Source organism: Chiloscyllium punctatum, chromosome 45 (genome assembly GCF_047496795.1).
Source record: "Chiloscyllium punctatum isolate Juve2018m chromosome 45, sChiPun1.3, whole genome shotgun sequence".
Lineage (NCBI taxonomy): Eukaryota > Metazoa > Chordata > Chondrichthyes > Orectolobiformes > Hemiscylliidae > Chiloscyllium > Chiloscyllium punctatum.
In genome coordinates this window covers 27475941-27503859 of record NC_092783.1, presented here as the reverse complement: position 1 = coordinate 27503859, position 27919 = coordinate 27475941, and the positions used below count along the sequence as shown (strand labels likewise).

The following is a 27919-nucleotide window of genomic DNA, read 5'->3' as shown; positions in this document are numbered from 1 at the left end:
TCTCTGGAAGATTTAGTTCGCATGGAATCCAGGCAGAGCTGGCTAACTGGATACACAATTGGCTTGATGGTAGGAAGCAGAAGGTGGTGATGGAAGAATGCTTGTTGACTGGAGGCCTGTGAATAGTGGAGTGCCCCAGGAGTTGGTGCTGGGCCCATTGCTGTTATCTATTGTTACAACATGGGGTTAACCCCCTCCTGCTTAATTTAAACTGCAACACAGAAAAGATTTATCCTGTGCAGTAATCTGTGAAAATTCGAGAGGCCAAGAATTACTTTAAAAAAAAAATTGTTAATTTTTACTTTATTAATTATTCTCTGTTATATTTTAACTAACAACTATTTACAATATTTTCCTCTAACTTATCTTTTACTTTCCCTTCTGTAATATTAGTCTGGTAAAACCCCCAATTAAGATTTACCAAAATTCAAATCTTCAAAACTAGCCAGATGTCAAATCTTCTCTTTATATCTTCCTTTATATTCTTTTCTTCTTCACGATTTCTGTTTCACAGGTTACTAATTGATAAAGGTACCTTTTAAGAGTTTTTCTCTGGGCAGTCCGCAAATGCTGGTGGCTTGGCAGTTCTCCTCCCAACTGTTCAATTTTCCCCATTCTTATACTCCCAAAGCATCGGATTGTCTCATTGGCTCTTAATATTGTCAATGTACTAAATTCAAACTTGATTGGAGTTTTGGTATTTTGGGGGGTATAATTTAAACTGATTGGCCGAATTCAAATTTGTTTTGTCGTCTCCAGACAACCAACTAATGGAGTTGCTTGACCAAATGTTACGTTATAATCTTGTTCAGAACACTTGGTGCTGTCAGGTAGTTCTGCTAGCTTTTAACTCTTTAAGTTACAATATACCCACATCTTCATAACACTATCAATGAGGATGAGAATGTACAAGGCATGATAAATAAGTTTGCAGATGAGACTAAAATTGGCGGTATCGTGGACACTGAGGAAGGTTCTCAGAAATTACAGCAGGCCCATGATCAGCTGGGGAAGTGGGCTGTGAGTGTAAGATGAAAGCATCAACTCTTGGCTCCTTTTAGCAATATTCAGCTATCCCATTGAAATCGGGCCAGTTTCAAAACTGAAATAAAAACAGAAAATTCTGGAGAAACTCAGCAGATGAGGCAGCATCTGTGGAGAGAGAAACCGAATTAACTTGTCAAGTGTAATATGACTCCCCTTCAGAACTGAAGGGGGCTGAAAAAGGATGCTTTGTTTAATGTTGTTAATGAATCAGGAGGAGTGTTTGGAACAGTTGGTAAAGGTGTCTGCCTAGAGAAAAATACAAAGGGAATTCTAATAGAAATAGAGGACCGATATAGATGAAGGACTGGCATTAATGGGAGGTGAAAGTAGGCCAAACCTGTTGACAGCAATTCTATGTAAACAGATGTTGGGGAAGGGGTTGTAATTGAAATTGTGACCTGATTGTGTTCATGTGCTGAAGTTGTTGAGCACTGAAGGTTATAAAGTGAAAACTTTCTCCAGCTTAGTTTGAGCTTCACTGGAACACCACGGGAGGATTAGGACAGAGATGTTCGATAACCGCACTGAGAAACTAGAAATATCTGTAATGCTCACCGTGGACAGACATTTCAAATAACATGTCAGATCAGACAGTGAAATCCTTTAATAATAGAAGGTCAAGATTGATAGACTGAGGTTATTGTCCGTGAATCGGAGAAGCCGTGATCCTTAAATACTGATCACGTGAAGCATGATCACTGATGATAACAAATAAAACAATTTCTTGACAATGCTGGTCACTCCATGAGTTTGCTACTTCTATAAAGCCTCAGGTGACTCACTGTCATTATGTTATTTTGTTTCTTTTTCTATTAGAAGACAACGTTAATTCATGTCCATATTCTTGGTGCTGTGCTGACATTTGGAATCGGGATTATTTACCTGTTGCTGCAGACTATTATTTCCTACATGATGCAGCCACTCATCCACGGAATCAAAATCTTCTGGATTCGGTGTGCCCTATTAATCTGGTGTGCAGCGAGCAGCATCAGCAGTATCCTTCAGAACTGTCGATGTGGAAAATTGTGCACAAGGATTATGTGACTGGGGAGATTGTGTGCTTTGGTAATGTACACAATCAACATCCAGGGGTTACCGTTGACCAGGAACTGAACAGGACCAGCCATATAAACACAGTGACTGCAAAAGCAATTCAGAGGCTGGGAAGCTACTTACTTTTAAAATCATAGAGACATACAGCACAGAAACAGACCCTCCAGTCACACCAGTCCATGCTGAACATAATCCCACCCGTCTGCTCCTGACCCATATCCCTCCAAACTTTTCCTATTCAAGTACTTATCCAAATGTGTTCTAATGTTGCAATTTTGTACCCACAGCCATCACTTTCTGAAGAAGTTCATTCCATACACTAACTACCTTGTGTAAAAAGAAAAATGTACCTCCTGTCTTTTAAATCTCTCTCCTCTCATCTTTAAATATGTGCCCCCAAGTCTTGAAATCTCCCATCCTAGGAAAAGGACAACTACCACTAACTCTATCTATACCTCTCATTATTTTATAAACTTCTATCAGGACCATTCTCATCCTCCTATGCTCTAGTGGAAAAAGTCCCAGCCTTTCCTTATTACTCAAACCTTCCATACCTGGCAAAACCCTGATAAATCTCTTCTGAACCTTCTACAGTTTAATAATATCCTTTCTATAACTGGGTGACCAGAACTGGACACAGTATTCCAGAAGAAGCTTCACCAATGTCCTCAACATGACTTCCCAACTCATATACTTAAAGAACTGAGCAATGAAGGCAAGCGTGCAAGGCAAATGCCTTGTCTACATGTGACAAAGAACAAAGACAATTTACAGCCCAGGAACAGGCCCTTCGGCCCTCCAAGCCTGAGCTGATCCAAAAGTACTGTCTAAACCTGTCAGTCAATTCCTAAGCATCTGTATCCCTCTGCTCCCCACTATCTCATGCATCTGTCCAGGCGCACCTTAAATGAATCTACCATGCCTGCCTCTACCATCTCTGCTGGCAATGCATTCCAGGCATCTACCACCCTCTGTGTGAAGTACTTGCCATGGTATCCCCCTTAAACTTTCCACCTCTCACCTTGAAAACGTGACCTCTCATTATTGAATCCTTCACCCTGGGGAAAAAGCTTATCTTTATCTACCCTGTCTATACCCTTCATGATTTGTAGAACTCAATCTCCTTTTTTCTAACGAAAACAATCCTAACCTACTCAACCCCTCTTCATTGCTAGCACCCTCCATACCAGGCAACATCCTCGTAAACCTTCTCTGCATCCTCTCCAAAGTGTCCACATCCTTTTGGTAATGTGGTGACCAGAACTGTACACAGTATTCTAAATGTGGCCGAACCAATGTCTTGTACAATTTTAACATGACCTGCCAGCTCTTATACTCAATACTCCGTCCGATGAAGGCAAGCATACTATATGCCACCTTGACCACTCTATCCATCTGTGCAGCAACCTTCAGGGTACAATGGACCTGCACTTCCAGATATCTCTGCTCATCAACTTTTCCCAAGGCTCTTCCGTTCATTGTATAATTCACTCTAGAATTAGTCTTGCCTAAATGCATCACCTCACATTTGCCCGGATTGAAATCTGACTGCTACTTTTCCACCCAACTCTCCAGTCTATCTATATCCTCCTGTATTCTTTGACAGTCCCTTATGCTTTCTGCTACTCTACCAATCGTGTCAAATGCAAACTTGCTGATCATACCAACAGTGCCCTCTTCTAGATCATTTTTGTATATTACAAACAACAGTGGCCCCAATACTGTTCCCTGTGGAACACTTTTCTCCATTTCGAGAAACTCCCTTCAACCACTACACTCTGTCTTCTACTGCTCAACCAGTTCTTTATCCACCTAGGTAGAACACCCTGCACACCATGTGACTTCACTTTCTCCATTAGTCTACAATGGGGAACCTTCTCAAACACCTTACTAAAGTCCATGTATATGACATCAACACCCCTTCCTTCATCTATCAACTTGGTCACTTTCTCTAAGAACTCTATTAAGTTGGTAAGGCACGATCTCCCCTGCATAAAACCATGTTGCCTATCTGCGATAAGCTCATTCCTTTCCAAATATAAATAGATCCTATCTCTCAATACCCTCTCTAGCAACTTCCCCACCACCGACATCAGGCTTACTGGTCTGTAGTTACCTGGAATATCCCTACTACCCTTCTTGTACGGGGGACAACATGAGCAACCTTCCAGTCCTCCAGCACTTCACCTGTATTTAAGGATGCCACAAAGATATCTGTCAGGGCCCCAGCTATTTCCCCTCTCACCTCCCTCAGCAACCTGGGATAGATCCCTTCCGGTCCTGGGGATTTGTCCACCTTGATAACCTCTATCCCACCAACACATCTTCCTGACTTATGACGCAAACTTCAAAGAATTATGTACCTAAGCCCCTAGCTCCGTCTGTCTTACAACTCTACCCAACGCCCTACCATTAATTGTATAAGCCCTGCCATTTTTTTTATTGTACCAAAATGCAATATCTCACATTTATCCATCTACCTTTTCCAGCCCATTGACCCATTTGGTTAAGATTCTTTTGCAATCTTAGTAAACCTCTCCTGACTCCCCAAAACCTGTCTACCACCTACAAGGTACAAGTCAGGAGTGGGCAGGAATACTTCCCAGTTGGCTGGATGGGTGCAATTCGAAGAACAGTCCAGAAGCTTGACACTATCCAGGATGTAGCAGTCTGCTTTTTAGGTACCACATCTACCACTGTCAACATTCACTCTTCATCACTGCTGTATGGTAGCAGCAGAGTGCACCATTTACAAGGTGAATGCACAAACTCACCAAAGGTCCTTTGAAAACTCCTTCCAAACCCATAACCACTCCATACATGGGAACACCATCACTTGTGAGTTCTCCTCCAAGCCATTCGGACTTGGAAATATATCATAGTTGCTGGGTCAAAATCCTGGATCTCCCTCCCTGAAAGCACTGTGGATGTCTGTCCACCTTAAATAGTGTTGGTTCAAGAAGGCAGTTTTCACCACACACTTCTCCAGGACAATTAGAGGTGGGTAAGAAACACTCGGCTTGTATTTGAGAATGTACAAGAGCAAAGAGAAGACTTCTTGCCAATTTTGATTTGGAGGGAATTTCTGGTTGTTTGATACTGGATGTCAGTAAACTGTTTGATACATTAGAGATGGTGATGGCGGTGGTGTGATAATGTCTTTTTGGATGAGATGACTGATGGAAGCGTAGAGCTGAGACAATGACAGTGAAATCAAGGAGAGAGGGATAGAACTTGAAGATAAGAAATGGTCACAATATCGACAACAGGAGAACCAGCTGGAGAATTTAGATGGTCACTTGTTCCAGGTGGGTGAGGTGAAGGGAGAGATATGGCAGACAGAGCTGGTTAGATTGTCTCAATATTACGGAGGAAGAGGTTCATGAGCACCTTGTGTTTCTTGTTGGAGAGAGTGGAGGGTCCAGGGAGGAGAGGTTTAATAAGACTCTGCCATGAGTGAGAATCCAAGGTTATGGTTATGGTCATGATCATGAAGAGTGATTAGTCTAACAGCAGAGACCAGGATCTGATATTTGCCCGGTCAGACTGGCTGATCCTATTGTCCACCATATCTATTATTTCAAAAGGTAAGTGGTGATCTTATTGGAAGTTTGAATCCTTTGAAGGTTTGGGAGGGTAGACACTCAGAAGTTGTTTCCCCCCCTTGTTCAGGAATATGGAACATGAGGGCACAGTCTCAGGATAAAGGATTGGCTTTCTCGGATTGGGATGAGGAGGAATGTTTTTCACTTTGGAATGCTATATTCTAGATGGTTGTCGACATTAAATCACTGAATGAGTTCACAGCTGAGATAGATAAACATTAACATGTTTTAAAATTCATTTGATAAATGTATGTATAACTGGCTGGACCAACATTCATTGTCTATCCTTAGTTGCCCTTGAGAATGTGGTGATGAGCTGCCTTCATGAACCACCTGCAGTTCATGTGCTGTAGGTAGACCCACAATGCCTGGAGGGGTGGGCGTTAAGGGAGATGGGCTTGCGATAGGCATGTAGAATTGAGCTCAAGTGGTCTACTTCTGTCTTGACCATCAATGTTTTAGAGTCACACCAATTGGACACCAATTCCTGCCGGTTGACATTGTGATTCATATCAGGACACACCTCTCAATCCCTGTGATCGATTCATCCCAAGAGTATTTTTCAGTTTAAATGCACTGATTGATCTTTACGGAGTTCAGGCAGTGCCAATTCATTGATGTACAAAGTCTCAAGTTTTCAAAATTTGCCTGATTCTGTGTGTCATTTCCTTTACTCATGGCTTTTCAGTGTTTATTTCCTCTGTCACACTCTACTCGATGATCCCAACCACTGATATGGCAAAGAAACTGCACTGGAACCCGGCAGAGAAGGTGAGGTTTGAATAAGTGAAAATCTTAATGCAGACAGTTGCTTCCAGCCCCAACAGACTATGTTGGAAGGGATTGCACAATTTTATTTGTTATTCTCCCTCCTTGGGGCAGCAGAGTGGCTCAGTAGTTAGCACTGCTGCCTCACAGCACTAGGGACCCGGGTTCGATTACAACCTCCCTGTGTCTGTGTGGGTTTCCTCCAGGTGCTCTGGTTTCCTCCCACAGTCCAAAGGTATGCAGGTACAGTAATATTGGTCATGCTAAATTGCTCCTAGTGTATAGGGATGTGTGGGTTAGGTGCATTAGTCAGGGGGAAATGTAAAGTAGTAGGATAGGGGATTGAGTCTGGGTGGGTCGGTGTGGACCTTTTGGGCTAAATGGCCTCTTTCCAGACTATAGGGATTCTATAATTCCTCTCTCCCACCACAAGCTCTTTGGTACTTAGACAAAATTGAAATTGATGTGATTTATTAGTGTCACATGTACATAGGTACAGTGAATACTTTTGTTTTGCGTACAGTACAGACAGATCATACCATAAAAAGTACATTCAGGTAATAGGACAGAGCGAGGGATACAACGTTACGCTGCAGGAAAGATGTACAAAGAGAGAGGTCAACATTAAATTTAAAACTTGAGGTCCAATCAGAAGTCTACTAATAGCAGGGAAGAAGCTGTTCTTGAACCTGACAGTACATGTGAATAAACTTTTGTATCTTTTGCCTGATCGCAGAGGTTATAATCAGGGTGGGAGGGGGCTTTGATTATGATTATGTTGGCTGCATTTCTGAGGCAGCGCAAAGTATAGATAGTCAGTGGTTGGCTTGTGTGATGGACTGGGCTGTGTTTACAACTCCCAGTTAGTTTGGTATGGTCTTGGGCAGAACAGTTGCCATACCAAGCCACAATGCATCTGGATAGAATGCTTTCTATGGGGCATGTATAAAAATTGGTAAAAGACCTTACGTACCTGACACATTTCTTTAGCCTCCTGCGGAGTTGTTGCACTTTCTTGACAGTCACATGAACATCGGTAGAACAGGACCTCCTTTCCCAATTAGGTGAGGGAATTAAACATTTGTGCTCTGAGGTTATCATGGAAACCCATCCTGCTCAAATTGGTGCTGCACACATGAATGAACACTGGTTTACAGTCTCGGGCTGAGGTTAGTAAGATATGTATTTGTTATCAGACAGGTGGCAGCTCTACTCTCGTATGTTTTCCGTTCAGTGACTTGTGAGAAGGTCAGATCCCAAGTTTTAAAAACAAAGTCAAGCTAGTTCTCCACAGAGCTTGATTTCAAACAGGAGGTTATGGTTTACATTGGTACTAACTGAACGGAAGGAGCCATGTCTTAGACTGGAACATCACTAATGATTCAGAAAGGCTGTTGTCTAACATTGACTGTAATGCATGTTATTGGGGCAGAACGATAAAATTGGCTGTTGCTTGTACATTAAATGTTTTTCTTTCTGTTATCGTTAATGGGACATGAGTGTTGCTGGCAAAGCCAACATTTTTTTACCTGTCTCTATATAGCCTTGAACTGAATGGCTTGCCAGAGTATTTCAATAGGTCTGGAGAGACATGTACGTCAGACCAGGTAAGTGCGGCAGATTTCCTTCCCTGAAGGACATTAGAGGATTATGTGGGTCTTTTTTTTTTAAATTCATTCATGAGGCCTTCGCTGGCCAGGCTAACATTTATTGCCCATTCCTAATTGCCCAGAGGGCAGTTAAGAATCAACCACATTGCTGTGGGTCTGGAGTCACATGTAGGCCAGACCAGGTAAAGATGGCAGTTCCCTTCCCTAAAGGGCTTTAGTGAACCAGATGGCTTTTTCTGACAATCATCAATGGATATATGGTCATCATTAGACCCTTCATTCCAAGTGTTGTACTGAATTCAAATTCCGCCATCTGCAGCGGCAGGATTTGAACCCAGGTCCCCTCCGACCATCCAAACATGTGCAGGTTAGCGTGAATTGGCCATGCTTAACTTGACCCATAGTGTTCAGGGATATGTAGGTTAGGTGCATTAGTCGGGAGTAAATATAGAGTGATGGGGAATGGGTTAGAGTGGGATACTCTTCGGAGGGTCAGTGTGGACTTGTTGGGCTGAAGGGCCTGTTTCCACACTGTAGCATTTCTATTTAAAAAAACTATTTTAAAAAAATTACCTGGCTCTCTGGATTAACAGTCCAACGATGATACCACTAAGCCATTGCCTCCCCTTCATGGCAATCAACAATGGCTACATGGTCTCCATTATAATATCTTTAATTCCAGATTTATTAATAGTATGTATTAGTGAACCAGATGGGTTTTTACAATAATCAGTGGTTTAATTGGACAGAATTTTCTGGAAATACCCAGAGCTTTTAGAAGGGCGGGTAGGCAAACTCAATTGGCCAGGAGGCAAAATAAATTCCGATTCATGACAACAGGTTAAGATTTTAGTAGTTAGTTCTCTGGACCTTTTCATGCATGTTGGGTCATGGTTTTATCTTGGATCGTGTCATGGGTACTCGTGAAGACACCAGCTGTGGAATGACATTGCCTGGTTTTCCCAACATGATTGCCTCCATTAATATGTTCACAAACCTGCCTCTGTAGGAAGTGTGTCCCTTGTGGGAGTGGCTGTGTCCCTCCAACCTCCAGTGAGTACAAAGTTCTGCCTGAACTTGGATCCTTCATAACTAGGAACAAATGCTTCCATGTTTGGGGGCGAAGCCCCTCCAAGTTGATAAGCTCATGAGAGGCTTTAGTCATAAACACTCTGATGTGTTGCTAAACACTTAGTGTAAAGAAAGAGTAAAGCCTGCCTGGGATAACAAGCTTACCCCAGGGAGGCAGTCACATTTGCATGTGCCAACAAAGCTGACCAGGGCAGACAAGCAAGAGTCAGCTCAAAAGGCAATCCTTTGTGGTGCTGTTCTTGTCCATTTTGAGGTATAGCTATCCGGTGTGTAAGTTATCATCGTCCAGAAGAAAGGTCAGCAGACTGATAGTGTGAGCTGCTGAGTGTTATAACCCCTTCTCTGTTTTAAGTGTGAGCTCTGGCAGATGTGTGAGAGGTAGCACCGCTGTGGTGCCAGTAGTGCCACGTTGGTATAATCAAACCTTGCTTGTGTATGAGAGTCTGATGGCAATTTCTGGTCTCAGCTTCTTGTACGACAGTCCTCCGCATTGCCAACTTTACAAAGCTAACTCTCTCACACAGTAGCATGAGGCATTGAGTAGATAGTGACGTGTACCTGGCAGAGCACAGCAAAATGTTGATTCTCCTGGGGTGATGGAGCTGGATTCTCTTGAGCTCCTCATGGACACTGACCTCTGCAGCCTCCTCTCCTGAGGCTGTTGTCCTCTCGTTGCCATCCAGAGGGAAAAGAACGTCCCTTCTCTTGTAGAGTGTCTTGAGAATGTGAAGGGAGATGATACAAAAGCAGAGCCATGCTTTTGTTAATCTCCCAGAGGAGCTTGGGTGCACGGAGCAGAGATTCTGTGTTGTTCCTGGGCTGTAGAGTGTGGGGTGCTGCCAAGCTGCCTTGGAACATGGCGCCCATTTGCTGGAGCCCAGGAAATCCTGCTGAGGGACAGAGCTTCCTGCCTGACTCTTTATAAAATCTGACATTTTCACCAAAAGCTATGTAATGAATAAGATGACTTAACTGCGCCCTCTGAACAGAATTCTCTCCTCCTTTTACATGCACAATCTCAAAACTCAAAGAAGGTTCCAATCATTACTGCAAATGGCCTCTTTTTTTCAAATTTATTAATTGTATTTGTAATAACTCCGGAAGATGAACTGGAAAATACCATCATTTATTGTTGAACACCATAACAGAGCCACAACTAGGCTAGTCCCAACCCAGCCCAGGACAGACAGTTCTCTGGTGTTTTTTTTTCTTCTATAAACTACCACACACCTGAAGCAGATGGGACTTGAAACTGGGGTCTCCTGATTCAGGGATAGGGACATTATCACTGTACCACAAGAGCTCTTGGGTCAGCTTTATTTTTTTTTTCTATGCTCGGAAATGCTATCTGGGTATGGGGCTTTATTTCTTTTGATCAATCAGAAAAGTGGATCAGGTGGCACTTGACCCTGGGCTTGCTGAATTGGAGGCAGGATCGCTACCATTGCACCACAAGGGCTCTTCTGGGTTTGCTTTTATTTATATCCAGAAATGCTGTCACACATAACAGAGTAATTTTCCCACCTCCTTTACTGAATCACCATGCCTTTTGTTTCTCTTTGTACTACCCACCACCAGTAAGCACGGTGGAGCCTTAGTCAATGTTTACAATAAAGTCCATTATCATCATAGAAGAATCCCTACAGTGTAGAAACAGGCCATTCAGCTCAACAAATCCATACTGGCCCACCAAAGAGTAACCCACCCAGACCCATTCCCCTATTACTCCACATTTTACCCCTAATTAATGCACCTAGCTGAACACTATAGACAATTTTAGCATGGTCAATTCACGTAGCCAGCACATCTTTGGATTGTGGGAGGAACCCAGAGCATTTGGAGCAAACCCACTCAGACGCAGGGAGAAAGTGCAGACTCCACACAGACAGTCGCCCAAGGCTGGATTTGAGCCCGGGTCCCTGGCGCTGTGAGGCAGCAGGTTGAACAGTTTGGGACTGTTTTCCCTGGACCGCTGGAGGCTGAGGGGTGATCTTATAGAGGTTTATAAGATCATGAGGGGCATAGATAGGGTAATTAGACAAGGTCTTTTCCCTGGGGTGTGGGAGTCCAGGACTAGAGGGCATAAGTTTAGGGTGAGAGGGGCAAGATATGAAAGATGTAACAGGTAACTTTTCCACACAGAGGGTGGTACGTGTATGGAATGAGCTGCCAGAGGAAGTGGTGGAGGCTGGTACAATTGCAACATTTAAAAGGCATTTGGATGGGTATATGAATAGGAAGAGTTTAGAGGGATACGGGCCAGGTGCTGGTAGGTGGGACTAGATTGGGTTGGGATATCTGGTCGGCATGGACAGGTTGGACCGAAGCGTTTGTTTCCGTGCTGTACATCTCTATGACTCTAACCACTGAGCTACCGTGCCACCCATTATGGGCAATGTAAACCATCAAAGTGAGGGAGAGATGGGGAAGGAACTAAATCCAGTTGAAGTTGGAGGGGGAAATAAAGCACTGTATCCTTCACAGTGTTCTCAGTGTTTCGAGCGATAGGTCCAGATGGCTACTACCCTGTGCGTGAAGCACTTTTTCCTTGCATCATAGTCATACAGCATGGAAACAGATCCTTCGGTCTAACTCATCTATGTCAACCAGACATCCCACTCTGACCCAATCCCATTTGCCAGCAGCTAGCTCATACCCCTCTAAACCCTTCCTATTCATCCCTCCATCCAAATGCCTTTTAAATGTTGTAACTGGACCAACATCCACTACCTCCTCCGGTAGCTCATTCCATAAACATACCACCCTCTGCGTGAAAAAGTTTCTTCTTAGGTCTCTTAAGTCTTTCCCCTCTTACCTTAAACCTATGCCCTCTAGTTTTGGACTCCCCTACCTGAGGAAAGAAAAGCCTTGGCTATTCACCCTATCCATGCCCCTTATGATTAGGTTTATATAAGGTCACTCCTCAGCCTCTAACACTCCAGGCAAAAAAGCCCCAGTGTATTCAGCCTCTTCCTGTAATGCAAACCCTGCAATCCTGGCAACATCCTTGTAATTCTTTTCTGCACCCTTTCAAATTTAACAACATCCTTCCTTTGGAATGGGGACCAGAAATATTCACAGTATTCCAAAAGTGGCTTCATCTAAGTCCTGTATAGCTGTAACGTGACAACCTAACTCCTATACTGAATGCACTGACCAATGAAGGCAAGCGTGCCAAACATCATCTTCACCAACCTGTCTACCTGTGACTCAACTCTCAAGGAACTATGCGTCTGCACTCTATGATTGGCCTGGCTCTGATTTAAAGGTTATATTCTTGCTCTGGATTCTCCCTCCAAAGAGAACCCATGATGTGCAATATCAGAAACTGCTGGAGAAACTCAACAGGTCTGGCAGCATCTGTGAGGAGAAAGTAGAGTTAACATTTCAGGTCCAGTGACTCTTCTTCAGAACAGAGTTGCTTAGTGAGTTTGCACAGGTACAGGGTGTACTTCAGATGAAATGCTCACTGTTGGCTATTGGTTTGTTTGTTTTTTGGCAGGGTTACAAATTGCACCTGGTCAGTACAATCTCCGAATGGTCTCTTGCCTTCTCCTTCCTCAGCTTCTTCCTGACTTACATCCGAGATTTTCAGGTGGGTAACACTGAACGAGATTTGAGTTCTTGTGATATGGCTGTGACTAGAGGACTGCGCTGATAATCAAGCTCCAGTACATAGAACATAGAAAAGTACAGCACAGAACAGGTCCTTTGGCCCACAATGTTGTGTCGATACTTAATCCTAATGTAAAATATAGTAACTTAACCTACACCCCCCTCAATTCACTTCTATCGATGTGCATGTCTAGCAGTTGCTTAAATGTCCACAATGACTCTGCTTCCACCAGAACGGCTGGCAACACAATCCATGCATTCACAACTCTCTGCATAAAGAACCTACCTCGAACGTCTCCGTTATACCTTTCTCCTAATATCTTCAAAATATGACTCCTTGTATCAGTCAATCCTGCCCTGGGGAAAAGTCTCTGGCTATCCTCCTTCTCTCCAGAGAGAACATAGAACATAGAAGAATACAGCGCAGTACAGGCCCTTTGGCCCTCGATGTTGCGCCGATCCAAGCCACCTAACCTATACTAGCCCACTGTCCTCCATATTCCTATCCAATGCCCGATTAAATGCCCATAAAGAGGGAGAGTCCACCACTGCTACTGGCAGGGCATTCCATGAACTCGCAACTCGCTGAGTAAAGAATCTACCCGTAACATCTGTCCTATACCTACCACCCCTTAATTTAAAGCTATGCCCCCTCGTAATAGCTGACTCCATACGTGGAAAAAGGTTCTCACGGTCAACCCTATCTAAACCCCTAATCATCTTGTACACCTCTATCAAGTCACCCCTAAACCTTCTTTGCTCCAATGAAAACAACCCCAAGTGCCTCAGCCTTTCCTCATACGATCTTCCTACCATACCAGGCAACATCCTGGTAAACCTCCTCTGCACCCGTTCCAGTGCCTCCACATCCTTCCTATAGTATGGTGACCAAAACTGCACGCAATACTCCAGATGCGGCCGCACCAGAGTCTTATACAACTGCAGCATGACCTCAGGACTCCGGAACTCAATTCCTCTACCAATAAAAGCCAGTACGCCATATGCCGCCTTCACCGCATTATTTACCTGGGTGGCAACTTTCAGAGATCTGTGTACATGGACACCAAGATCCCTCTGCTCATCCACACTACCAAGTATCCGACCATTAGCCCAGTACCCCATCTTTTTGTTACTCTTACCAAAGTGAATCACCTCACACTTAGCTACATTGAACTCCATTTGCCACCTTTCTGCCCAGCTCTGCAGCTTATCTATATCCCGCTGTAACCTGCCACATCCTTCCTCACTGTCAACAACTCCACCGACTTTCGTATCATCCGCAAACTTGCTCACCCAACCTTCTAACCCTTCCTCCAGGTCATTTATAAAAATGACAAACAGCAATGGTCCCAAAACAGATCCTTGCGGAACACTGCTAATAACGGCACTCCAAGATGAACCTTTACCATCAACTACTGCCCTCTGTCTTCCTACAGCCAGCCAATTCCTAATCCAAACCTCCAACTCACCCTCAATGTCATACCTCCATATTTTTTGCAGTAGCCTACCATGGGGAACCTGATCAAACGCCTTACTAAAATCCGTATACACCACATCTACCGCTTTACCCTCATCCACCTCCTTAGTCACCTTCTCAAAGAATTCAATAAGGTTTGTGAGGCACAATCTGCCCTTCACAAAACCATGCTGACTATCCTTGATCACATTATTCCTATCCAGATGTTCATAAGTCCTATCCCTTACAATTCTCTCTAAGACTTTGCCCACAACAGAAGTGAGACTCACTGGCCTATAATTACTAGGGTTATCCCTACTCCCCTTCTTGAACAAGGGAACCACATTTGCTAGCCTCCAGTCTTCTGGCACTATTCCTGTAGACAACGAGGACATAAAAATCAAGGCCAATGGCTCTGCAATCTCCTCCCTTGCTTCCCAGAGAATCCTAGGATAAATGCCATCAGGCCCAGGGGACTTATCTATTTTCACCCTTTCCAGAATTTCTAACGCCTCTTCCCTACATACCTCAAAGCCAACTATTCTAATTAATTGTGACTCAGTATTCACATCGGCAATAATGTCCTGTTCCTGAGTGAATACTGACAAACAGTATTCATTCAGTGTTTCCCCAATCTCTTCAGCCTCCACACGCAACTTCCCACTACTATCCTTGGACCTATTCCTACCCTAGTCATTCTTTTATTCCTGACATACCTATAGGAAGCCTTAGGATTTTCCCTAATCCTACCAACTAAGGACCTTTCATGTCCCCTCCTTGCTGTTCTTAGCTCTCTCTTCAGGTCCTTCCTGGCTATCTTATAACTCTCAATCGCCCCAATTGAACCTTCACGCCTCATCTTTACATAGGCCGCCCTCTTCCCTTTCACAAGGGATTCCAATTCCTTATTAAACCATGGCTCCCTCACACGACCCTTTCCTCCCTGCCTGACAGGTGCATACTTATCAAGGACACTCGATAGTTGCTCCTTGAACAAGCTCCACATATCAATTGCGCCCTTGCCTTGAAGCCTATTTTTCCAAGCCACGCATCCTAAGTCATGCCTCACCGCCTCATAATTTCCCTGCCCCCAGCTATAACTCTTACCCTGCAGTGCACACTTATCCCTCTCCATCACTAGAGTAAAAGTCACCGAATTGTGGTCACTGTCCCCAAAGTGCTCACCTACCTCCAATTCTAACACCTGGCCTGGTTCGTTACCTAGAACCAAATCCAGTATGGCCTCATCTCTTGGCCTGTCTACATATTGTGTCAGGAAACCCTCCTGCACACATTGGACAAACACCGACCCATCTAATGAACTTGAGCTATAGCTTTCCCAATCAATATCTGGGAAGTTAAAGTCCCCCATAACAACCACCCTATTACTTTCACTCTTCTCCTGAATCATCCTCGCAATCCTTTCTTCTACATTTCTAGGACTATTAGGAGGCTTGTAGAAAACTAACAGGGTGACCTCACCTTTCCTATTCCTAACCTCAGCCCAAACTACCTCAGATGGCGAGTCTTCATCCATCATCCTTTCCACCGATGTTTTACTATCCTTGACAAGCAATGCCACACCTCTCCCTCTTTTACCCCCACCTCTGACCCTACTAAAACATTTAAACCCTGGAACCTGCAACAGCCAATCCTGTCCCTGTTCTAGCCATGTCTCCGTAATACACAACATTGAAATCCCAGGTACCAACCCACGCTGCAAGTTCACCTACCTTATTTCGTATACTTCTTGCATTGAAGGATACACACTTCAAGCCACTTTACAGGCACCCTCCTTTGAGATTGATGCCATGTTCTTAACCTCCCTACACTCCAGATCCTGCACCCTAAAGCTACAGTCTAGGTTCCTATGCCCCTGTAGAGTTAGTTTAACCCCCCCCCCCCCTCAAGAGCACTAGCAAACCTCCTGCCAAGGATACTGGTGCCCCTCAGGTTCAGGTGGAGACCATCCTGTTTATAGAGGTCCCACCTTCTCCAGAAAGAACCCCAGTTATCCAAATAGTGGAATCCCTCCCTCCTGCGCCATCCCTGTAGCCACGCGTTTGAAAAGTCTGAGCTTATTCAACGTTTTTCATAAGGCAAATCCTCCAGTCCAGGCGGCATCCTGGTAAACCTTCTTTGCACCCTCTCCAAAGCCTCTTATAGTAGGGTGACCAGAACTGGACACAATATTCCAAGTGTGGTCTCACCAGGGACTTGTAGAGCTGCAGCAAAACCACACAGCTCTTAAAATCAAACCCTTGTTAATGAAAGCCAAAACACCATATGCTTTCTTAATAACCCTATCCACTTGGGTGACAACTTTGAGGGATCTATATTTGCACACCCAGGTCCCTCTGTTCCTCCACACTGCCAAGAATCCTGTCTTTAATCCTATATTCAGCAATCGAGTTCGACCTTCCAAAATGCATCACTTCACATTTATCCAGGTTGAACTCCATCTGCCATTTCTCAGCCCAGCTCTGCATCTTGTCTGTCGCACTGCAGCCAGCAGTAGCCCTCGATACTATCGATAACACCTCCTTTGTGTCATCTGTCAATTTACTAACCCACCCCTCAACCTCCTCATCCAAATCACTTATAAAAACTACAAAGAGCAGAGGCCCAATAACAGAGCCCTGCGGGACCCCACTCAACACTGACCTCCAGGCAGAATACTTTCCATCTACAACCACTTTCTGCCTTCTGTCAGCCGGCCAATTCTGAATCCAGACAGCCAAATCTCCCTGTATCCCATACTTCCTGACTTTATGAATGAGCGTACCACGGGGAACCTTATCAAATGCCTTGCTGAATTCCATATACACCACATCCACTGCTCAACCATTGTCGACTTGTCTTGACACCTCCTCAAAGAACTCAATAAGATTTGAGGCATGACCTGCCCCTCACAAAGCCATGCTGACTGCCTTTGATCACACTATTCTTTGTCAAATAGTCATAAATCTTATCCTCAGAATTCTTTCCACAACTTTGCTGACAACAGACGTGAGGCTGACTGGTCTGTAATTGCCAGGGATTTCCCTATTATTCTTCTTGAAGAGTGGAACAACATTCGCCTCCTTCCAATCCTCCGGTACGACTCCCGTGGAGAGTGACGAGGCAAATATCCTCACCAGCAGCTTAGCAACCTCCTTTCTCAATTCCCAGAGCAGCCTTGGATAAATCTGGTCTGGCCTTGGGGACTTATCAATCTTAATGTTTTCCAAAATTCCTAGCACATCGTCTTCATCAATCTTGGTCTGGTCAAGACTGTATCCCAGCTCCTCTAAGTTTTCATTTACAACAAGTTCCCTTTCCTTGGTGAAAACCGAAGCAAAAAACTCATTTAGGTCTTCCCCTATCTGCTAAGACTCCATGCACAAATTCCCCCCCGCTATCCCTGATCGGCCCTGTCTTCTCCCTGATCATTCTCTTCTCTTATTCCTCACATATGAGTAAAACACCTTTTTGGGTTCTCCCTAATCCTTCCTGCCAAACCTTTTCTCGTGCCCCCCCCTCCTGGCTCTCCTCAGTCCATTTCTGAGCTCCTTTCTAGTAAGCCTGTAATCCTCTAAAGCTGTGCTAGATCCTTATTTCCTCCACTTTACATAAGCTGCCTCCTTCCTTTTGACAAGAAGCTCCTCTGTTCTCATCATCCAAGGTTCCTTAATCTTACCCCTTCTTACCTGTCTCAGAGGAACATATTTGTGCATCACTCGCAACAACTGCTTCTTAAACAGTCTCCACATGTCTGCTGTGCCCTTTCTGTGGAACAATTGCTCCCAGTCTATACTTCTGGATTAGTGGTGCTGGAAGAGCACAGCAGTTCAGGCAGCATCCAAGGAACAGCGAAATCGACATTTCGGGCAAAAGCCCTTCATCAGGAATAAAGGCAGTGAGCCTGAAGCGTGGAGAGAGAAGCTAGAGGAGGGTGGGGGTGGGGATAAAGTAGCATATAGTACAATGGGTGAGTGGGGGAGGGGATGAAGGTGATAGGTCAGGGAGGAGGGTGGAGTGGATAGGTGGAAAAGGAGATAGGCAGGTAGGACAGATCCGGAGAAGTCATGGGGACAATGCTGAGCTGGAAGTTTGGAACGAGGGTGAGGTGGGGGAAGGGGAAATGAGGAAACTGTTGAAGTCCACATTGATGCCCTGGGGTTGAAGTGTTCCGAGGTGGAAGGTAAGGCGTTCTTCCTCCAGGCGTCTGGTGGTGAGGGAGTGGCGGTGAAGGAGGCCCAGGACCTCCATGTCCTCGGCAGAGTGGGAGGGAGAGTTGAAATGTTGGGCCACAGGGCGGTGTGGTTGATTGGTGCGGGTGTCCCGGAGATGTTCCCTAAAGCGCTCTGCTAGGAGGCGCCCAGTCTCCCCAATGTAGAGGAGACCGCATCGAGAGCAACGGATACAATAAATGATATTAGTGGATGTGCAAGTAAAACTTTGGATGTGGAAGGCTCCTTTAGGGCCTTGGATAGAGGTGTGGGCACAGGTTTTACAGTTCCTGCAGTGGCAGGAGAAGGTGCCAGGATGGGAGGGTGGATTGTAGGGGGGCGTGGACCTGACCAGGTAGACATGGAGGGAACGGTCTTTGCGGAAGGCGGAAAGGGGTGGGGAGGGAAATATATCCCTGGTGGTTGGGTCTTTTTGGAGGTGGTGGAAATATCGGCGGATGATTTGGTTTACCCAGTCTATACTTCCCAACTCCTGTCTGATAGCGTCATAATTTCCTTTTCCCCAGTTAAATATCTTCCCTTGGTAACTGCTCCTTTCCCTCTCCAAGGCTATGGTAAATGTGAGGCAGTTGTGGTCATTGTCACCAAAGTGCTCTCCCACCGTGAAATCTGACACCTGTCCTGGCTCGTTGCCGAGCACCAAATCCAAAATGGCCTCTCCCCTCATCGGCCTGTCTACATACTGAGTAAGGAAACCCTCCTGAACCCACCTGACAAAAATGACTCCATCTAAACCATCTGCACTTAGGAGGTTCCAGTTGATATTAAGAAAGTTGAAGTCACCCATCACAACAACCCTGCTACTTCTGCATTTTTCCAGAATCTGCCCGCCTCTGAGATCTTCAATCTCTCTACTGCTGTTAGGTGGTCTGTAGAAAACCCCCAATGAGGTGGCTGTTCCTTTGCTGTTCCTAACTTCCACCCATACTGACTCAGTAGACAAACCTTCCTCAACAACCTTTATTTCTGTAGCTGTGATGCACTCTCTGATTAGCAATGCTACACCCCCTCCTTTTTTCCCCACCCTCCCTGTTCTTTTTAAACATTCTAAACCCTGGAACATCTAGCAACCATTCCTGCCCCTGTGAAACCCACGTCTCCGTTATGGCCACAACATCATAGTCCCAAGTACTGATCCATGCTCTTAAGTTCGTCACTCTTATTTCAGACACTCCTTGCATTAAAGCAGAACACCTTAACTGATCCCTTTGTTTCATCATGTGAGAAACCTTCCTGATAGATTTAATACGTTCTGTCACTGCCCCATCTACAACTGGCCTCCTCTCAGACATGTGGCTCTGATTCCCACCCCCCCCCCGCCAAACTAGTTTAAACCCTCCCGAATCATACGAGCAAATCTCCCATCCAGACATTTGTGCCCCTCCAGTTCGGGTACATCCCGTCCTTCATGTACCTTCCACCTTCCCCAGAAGTTATCCCGATGGTCTAGATATCTGAAGCCCTCCCTCCTGCACCAGCCTCACAGCCACGTGTTAAGCTGCACTCGCTGACTGTTCCTCACCTCACTGTCTCGTGGCAGCACCGGTAGCAAACCCAAGATCACTACTCTACTCGTCCTGCCCTTCAGCTTCCAACCTAACTCCCTGTAGTCACTTTTCAGATCCTCAATCCCTATCCTGACTATATAATTGGTGCCAATATGTACCACGATTTCTGGCTGCTCACCCTCCCCCTTCAGAATCCTGTAAACCCGATCGGCAACATCCCGGACCCTGGCACTGGGGAGGAAATATACCTTCCGGGAGTCCCATTCCTGACCACAAAATCTCCTGTCAATCCGTCTAACTATTGAGTCCCCTACCACTAGCGCTTTTCTATTCTTCCCCCTTTCCCTTCTGAGCCTCAGTGCCAGAGACCTGACAACTAGGCTTTCCCTGGTAGGCCGTCCCCACCAGCAGTATCAAAAACGGTATACTTATTGCTGAGGCGAATGGCCACAGGCGAACCCTGCTCTATCTGCTGGTTCCCTTTCCTCCCCCCTGACTGTAACCCAGTCGTCCTTATCCTGTGTCTGAGGAATGACCACCTCGCTGTACATCCTCTCAATTTCCCCCCTCAGCCTCCTGAATGATCCGTAGTTCATCCAGGTCCAGCTCCAGGTCCAGCTCCAGCTCCCTAACTCTGTTTTTGAGGAGCTGGAGTTGGGTGCACTTCCCTCCGATGTAGTCGGCAGAGACATGTGAAGTGTCTCTCACCTGCCACATTCTGCAGGAGGAACATGCGACTGCCCTATCAGCCATATCTCACTACGCTGAAAGCCCACACAGGACTAAACAAAGGAAGAGAAGAAAAAAAAGAGAAATCTGAAAAATTACCTAATTTACAGACTCTTAGTAAGGTTAGAGGAGGTGGGTGGGAGGGAGGCCCTACGGTGTAGGGTCTCGGGTTTAGATCTCACCCACTTAAAACCTTCCAGGGTGGAAGGGTGGAAGGTATAGGGGAGATGTCAGGGGTGGGTTCTTTACCCAGAGAGTGGTGGGGGCATGGAATGCGCTGCCCGAGGGAGTGGTAGAGTCAGATTCATTGGCGACCTTTAAGCGGCATTTGGATAGGTACATGGATGGGTGCTTAATCTAGGATAGAAGTTCGGCACAACATCGTGGGCCGAAGGGCCTGTTCTGTGCTGTATTGTTCTATGTTCTATGTTCCCAGAAGTCCTTCGCTCCTCCCTCGCATGTCTCGGCAAAAAATATTGTTGCATCGTTAATGTAAATGTTTAGAGTTAATCACCAAATTGATTTTCTTTGGTATGGATGTAAAGGAGACGTTCATTAGGCTTCTTTGATTAAATTATGTTATAAAAACAGAATATTTTATCTTTAGGTATAAACTGGATTTTTCACATTTAAACTAAAATCCACATTTAGAATTATACCCGTTTTCATCCCAAACACAGGACAACAACAGCTCTGCAACGAAAGGGAAAATATCCTTACTGACCCAAAAAAATAGAGGTTGATGACTCCCTCACAGTCCACTGAGCTTCTAATTGGCAAAATCAAAAAGCTGATCACCATAAATTAATAAACGTTTTTGCAACAAAGCATCAGGCTGATCAGCAATGAGGCAGATTCCAGGTGTTTGAAAGGTGGACGCAGGACAGCTTCACCAGGCTTGCCAGGGCGTAACAAAATATGGTGGTGCTGACTGTATCAGGTGTCCAGGATCCCCCCAGGGGAAAGGAGGGAGAACCTGGAGCCTTCTGATCCTTACTGCTGCGTCTCCCTCGCCAACTCCTGGCTGCTGGAAGCAGAAGTTAGGATTGCTAGGCAATCATCCATATAGAGGCAGGTATTCCACCAATTAAGAGCAATCAACCCTTTTAATTCCAGACAGTGACCAAACATTTCAATATCTCTGCATAGTTCTCCATGTAGACCATAAGTATAGAGATGTACATTGCAGGAACTTGGACTAACTCAAGACTCAACCTTGTGGTCTTTCTTACTGATGAGACTACTTTATAGATCTTGAAGATAGTGAGGAGGGTTTGTGTGTGAGGGCAGCACCTGACTGCATTTGGAATTGTTTAGATAGGCTTAACAAAACCTTTGAGCTGAGCTGAACCGAACCAGACCCACTTTGGTCAGGCAGAGCCCAGGAACAATCCTCCTGTTGTCCACAGGATGACCAGATATAATTTTACGACAGGTAGTTCTCCTATACTGCCATAGTTGCATTCCCGTGTGACAGCGTGTTACAGAAAACTGTGCAATAGAAATAATGGGATCTACGGGGAAAAACAAGGTTGGAGCGAACAACCAAAAATACCAGGAAAAATTGAAACAAAAATAGTAAACTAACACAAATAACAGCCCAATCTAAGTAAATTTTGACCTGTTATAACTGACCTGATGTATGGTATCGTATAGTGCAATTCATCAGACTCTTCAACTGAATACTCTCATTTGGCACCTGCTGCCTGCACTACATTCCAGCCAGTCTTCTGATCCCATCCAATGGTGACACTGCACAAGTCAGATCCCAGAATGAAACCTCCCTTGATAGATTAAAGGCTGAATCTTCTTTTCTTTCGCTGTGTCAGTTTTGTCAAGTTTTTCAGAGGATTTCACATCGAGATGCTTGGTGACTTCTACCACTTTATTTTACAAAACCCGCCTGACTTATTACCTATTCCATCCTTTGGTGCTTCCTCTCACATTCTAGCACCATCATACCGTGTGCCATTTCCCAATACCAAGTGCCACTCCACTTCCTGGATAAACCAGAATTGACCAACGTACATAAGTGTGCAGCACCATCTTTAAAAAGATATTGTGCACCCAGACAAGAGTTATCGGTCCAGAGCTGCCCCGATCGTTCCTGCCATTGCCCATGGATGTGACAGATAATGGAAAATTGGTACCTCTCTTTGTGGGCCAGGACATAAGGTGCTGCTGATGGGGATGGGATGATGCGGAGGCAGGATGGCCTTTTCTCCCAAACCAACAGAGAACGCCATTCTACTGGAACCACACCAACCTGGATCAGGGTTACCATCCAGGCCAGTTCAGTCTCAACCATCTGTTGAATGCACAGAATTTCAGAAGAAGGTCAAGGACCTCCTCCACTCTGCCAGGGGCGTGCCACCATCTTCTCATTGATATCTCACACAGTCTCTGTTAGTGTACCCACCACTTCCTGCAACATCTTTCCACTCACTCTCATCCTCGCTAATATCTCACCCTGACTAACACTGAATTTCTTCTGCATAGCCTACTCACCCCCTCAGGACATCTCCACAAATGCACCAAAAGTAATGCTGTGACACCCACCTTTCTCTCCCTCATCCACTATGTGCAGAGTTTCCTGGGTCTGACCACCCTGAGCAGCTGACTGATCATGTCCAAGCCCCTGTACTGGTATCTTGTTTTACAGTTCATTACTAACGTGATTAGTCACTGAAACAGATTCACATGAAACTGCAAATATTCTTTAAACATATTTTTTTAAACAAAAAGAAGAAAGCTCTTAATACAAGCAACAAAGCCAAGTTTGAAACTGCTCCTCAACACTGTCCTTTTACTGTTAGTCAGTTCCAAACTTCATTTAACTCTTTAGGTTTTTAAATTAGTGGATTACTCCCAGCTTCTTGTTCTCAGGTTGTAGAGACACATTCATGATACTTTTCCAAGTCCACTAGCACAAACATTTCACAATAACTTTCAGAAAGCTCTTCACAAGAAAGTGCACGAGCCAACTAGTCACATGATGCTGACGCGGAGTCCAATCCTTCACACACACACACTGCAACACCGAGTGCTGGGAATGGGAATCTCATAACCGTGAATGGGTGTTCATGTTATTTTTTTTAAAAAGTTGCCAGTTCACAAATCACATTACAGACAAATTGTCTTTAATAAATGCGTGTTATAGCAGAACTACCTTTACTTTAGTAGGCCACTGATTCAGAATTTCACTTGTATTTTCCTGATTCTGTTAGAAGTCTCTCTCCGTGTATATATTTTTGAAAATCTTTAAAACACGTTAAGATTTCCTGCAAAACCTTAATACCTGTTGTTGTACATATGTCAACATTTTACCCATTTATAAAATTTACCATTCACATTTCTGTTGGGAATATCCCCATGAGAGAAACAAAGCTCACATATCAATAAATTTCAGTCCGAGTCAAATTCTGAAGCAGTGAATTTTATTGAAACGTTCTTGCAAGACGGTGTCTAACAAGTAGGCACCCGATCAGAAGGTTACATTACGATTTATACAGTTCAATTGAGTTTCTCGGTACTCCCCTTTTACTCTGTTGGTTGCTTTTGCTCCCACTACTGTAAGCCTGTCACCCCCCCCCCATATATTTATTTTATGCCCTATTTAGTTATCTTGTTCATACTAACTCCCTATGTGCGTGACAATTACAACTGTCATGTTAATACATCTGTTTCTACCAGTCAACCACCTACCTTTTCAGTTAGTTACTTCTTAGTATACACCCTCATGATGACGCCTTGCGATTTTTGCAGAAGCAAAATACAGCTACATACCTAGCTTAACATACACCCCCCTCATGATTCAGCCTTGTGATCTTTGCAGAAACATCAACATTTGCAAGCGCCTCTCACATCCATGTAAACATATCACATGGTAATTGAGGCTTCCCACCAGTGGTGGTGCTGTAATACTCATGTTTGCTGTTTCCCATAACTTCAACCTCTATTGCACAGAAAGCCTGTCACTAAATCAGCTTGGCTCAAGTCAACTCAAATCCCCTCCCTTCCCAAGTTGCTATTCTCTTCCTATTTAGTTACAAATCCTCAGCTACAACTCCCTACGTTAAAACCTTCTAAGATCTTGGTGTTCCTCCAGTCAGCACATCCGGCAGCACCTGGAGAGAGAAAGACAGTTAATGGTTTAATAGTGGAATAGAGTCTTCATTCTGAGGAAGAGTCTTATCAGATTCGACTTGTTAGCCCTATTTCTCTCTCTCTCTCTCTCTCTCTCTCTCTCCAGATGGTGCAAGACCTGCCGAGTGCTTTCTGAACATTCTAGATTTATTCTTACCATCAAGCCGTGCTGAAGACATACATAGAACATAGAACACTACAGCGCAGTACAGGCCCTTCGGCCCTCGATGTTGCGCTGACCTGTCATACCAATCTGAAGCCCATCTAACCGACACTATTCCATGTACGTCCATATGCTTGTCCAATGACAACTTAAATGTACTTAAAGTTGGCAAATCTACTACAGTTGCAGGCAAAGCATTCCATATCCTTACTACTCTCTGAATAAAGAAACTACCTCTGACATCTGTCCTATATCTATCACCCCTCAATTTAAAGCTATGTCCCCTTGTGCTCACCGTCACCATACTTGGAAAAAGGCTCTCCTTGTCCACCCTATCTAACTCTCTGAATATATGTCTCTATTAAGTCACCTCTCAACCTTCTTCTCTCCAACGAAAACAGCCTCAAGTCCCTCAGCCTTTCCTCGTAAGACCTTCCCTCCATACCAAGCAACATCCGAGTAAATCTCCTCTGCACCATTTCCAAAGCTTCCACATCCTTATAATGCGGTGACCAGAACTGTACACAATACTCCAAGTGCGGCCGCACCAGAGTTTTGTACAGCTGTAGCATAACCTCATGGTTCCAGAACTCAATCCCTCTATTAATAAAAGCTAAAACACTGTATGCCTTCTTAACAACCCTGTCAGCCTGGGTGGCAACTTTCAAGGATCTGTGTATCTGGACACCGCGATCTCTCTGCTCATCTACACTACCATAGCCCAGTACTTTGCATTCCGGTTACTCCAACCATTGAATCACCTCACACTTGTCTGCATTAAACTCCATTTGCCACCTCTCAGCCCAGCTCTGCAGCTTATCTATGTCCCTCTGTAACCTACAACATCCTTCGTCACTATCCACAACTCTGCTGACCTTAGTGTCATCTGCAAATTTACTAACCCACCCTTCTACGCCCTCATCCAGGTCGTTTATAAAAATGACGAACAGCAGTGGACCCAACACCGACCCTTGCAGTACACCACTAGTAATTGGACTCCAGGATGAACATTTCCTATCAACTACCACCCTCTGTCTTCTTTCAGCAAGCCAATTACTGAACCAAACTGCTATATCTCCCACAATCCCATTCCTCTGCATTTTGTACAATAGCCTACTGTGGGGAACCTTATCGAACGCCTTGCTGAAATCCATATACACCACATCAACTGGTTTACTCTCATCTACCTGTTTGGTCACCTTCTCAAAGAACTCACTAAGGTTTGTGAGGCATGACCTACCCTTCACAAAACCGTGCTAACTATCCCAAATCAAATTATTCTTTTCTAGATGATTATAAATCCTATCTCTTATAACCTTTTCCAACACTTTACCAACAACTGAAGTAAGACTCACTGGTCTATAATTACCTGGGGTGTCTCTCCTCCCCTTCTTGAACAGGGGAACCACATTTGCTATCCTCCAGTCTTCTGGCACTATTCCTGTAGACAATGACGATTTAAAGATCAATGCCAAAGGCTCGACAATCTCCTCCCTGGCTTCCCAGAGGATCCTAGGATAAATCCCATCCGGCCCAGGGGACTTATCTATTTTCACACTCTGCAGGATTTCTAATACCTCTTCCTTGTGGATCTCAATCCCACCTAGTCTAATAGCCTGTATCTCAGTATTCTCCTCGACAACATTGTCGTTTTCTAGAGTGAATACAATCGAAAAATATTTATTAAGTGCTTCCCCTATCTCCTCTGACTCCACACACAACTTCCCACTACTATCCTTGATTGGCCCTAATCTTCCTCTCGTCATTCTTTTATTCCTTAAATACCTATAGAAAGTCTTAGGGTTTACCCTGATCCTATCCACCACCAACTTCTCATGTCTCCTCCTGGCTCTTCTGAGCTCTCTCTTTCTGTCTTTCCTGGCTACCTTGTAACCCTCAAGTGCCCTTACTCAGCCTTCACATCTCATCCTAACATAAGCTGCCACCTTCCTCTTGACCAGCGATTCCACTTCCTTTGTAAACCACAGCTCCCACGCTCTACAGCTTCCTCCCTGCCTGACAGGTACATACTTATCTGGGGGACACAGTAGCTTTTCCTTGAATAAGCTCCACATTTCTAATGTGCCCATCTTCTGCAGTTTCTTTCCCCATCCTATGCTTCCTAATTCTTGCCTAATCGCAATGTAATTGCCTTTCCCTCAGCTGTAACTCTTGCCTAGTAGTATACACCTATCCCTTTCTATTACTAAAGTAAACATAACAGAATTGTGATCGCTATCACCAAAGTGCTCACCTACTATCAAGTCTAACACCTGGCCAGGTCTTTTAGAAGACGTTTTTTTACCACTTCAAATGTATCCTCATTTGGCTCAATATCATATTTGTTTAGCTAACACTGCTGTGGTATTGATGGATGTTTCATCACATTAAAGGTGTGACAGTCATAAAGTCATACAGCTTGGAAACAGACTCTTCTATACTGACCATAATCCCAAACTAAACCAAGTCCCATCTGTCTGCACTTAGCCTGTATCCCTCCAAACATTTCTTGTTTATGTACTTATCCAAATGTCTTTTAAATGTTGGAACTGTACCCACTTCCTCTGGAAGTTCATTCCACACATGAACCACCCTCTGTTTAAGAAATAAGTGCCCCCATGTCTTCTTTAAATCTTTCTCATTAATATGCCCCTAGTCTTGAAATCCCCCACCCTAGGGAAAAGACATCTGCCATTCACCTTATCTATGTCATTCATGACCTTATAAACTCCATAAGGTCAACCCTCAACCTCCAGTGAAAAAAAGTTCCAGCCTCTTCTCATAACTCAAATCCTCCATTCCCCAGGCAACACCCTTGTAAATCTTTTCTGAACCTTCTCTAACTTAATAATATCTTGCCTATAACAGGGAGACCAGAACTGAACACAGCACTCA

The 27919-nt window shown here is 44.5% G+C and overlaps 1 protein-coding gene across 3 annotated transcripts in view; it reads left to right on the top strand.

Annotated features, from left to right (window-relative positions):
• The window catches only part of LOC140467249 (DNA damage-regulated autophagy modulator protein 2-like), a 149042-nt gene that overhangs the window by 87253 nt on the left and 33870 nt on the right, over nucleotides 1-27919 (top strand). For 2 of the 3 annotated variants that reach the window (XM_072563489.1, XM_072563488.1), the window contains exons 5-7: nucleotides 1864-2041; nucleotides 6394-6476; nucleotides 12678-12770. In XM_072563489.1, coding sequence (XP_072419590.1) covers nucleotides 1864-2041; nucleotides 6394-6476; nucleotides 12678-12770 — 354 coding nt within the window. Of the gene's footprint in view, nucleotides 1-1863; nucleotides 2042-6393; nucleotides 6477-12677; nucleotides 12771-24967; nucleotides 25100-27919 lie in introns of those variants that run through there. The other variant, XM_072563490.1, reaches the window with a different exon arrangement.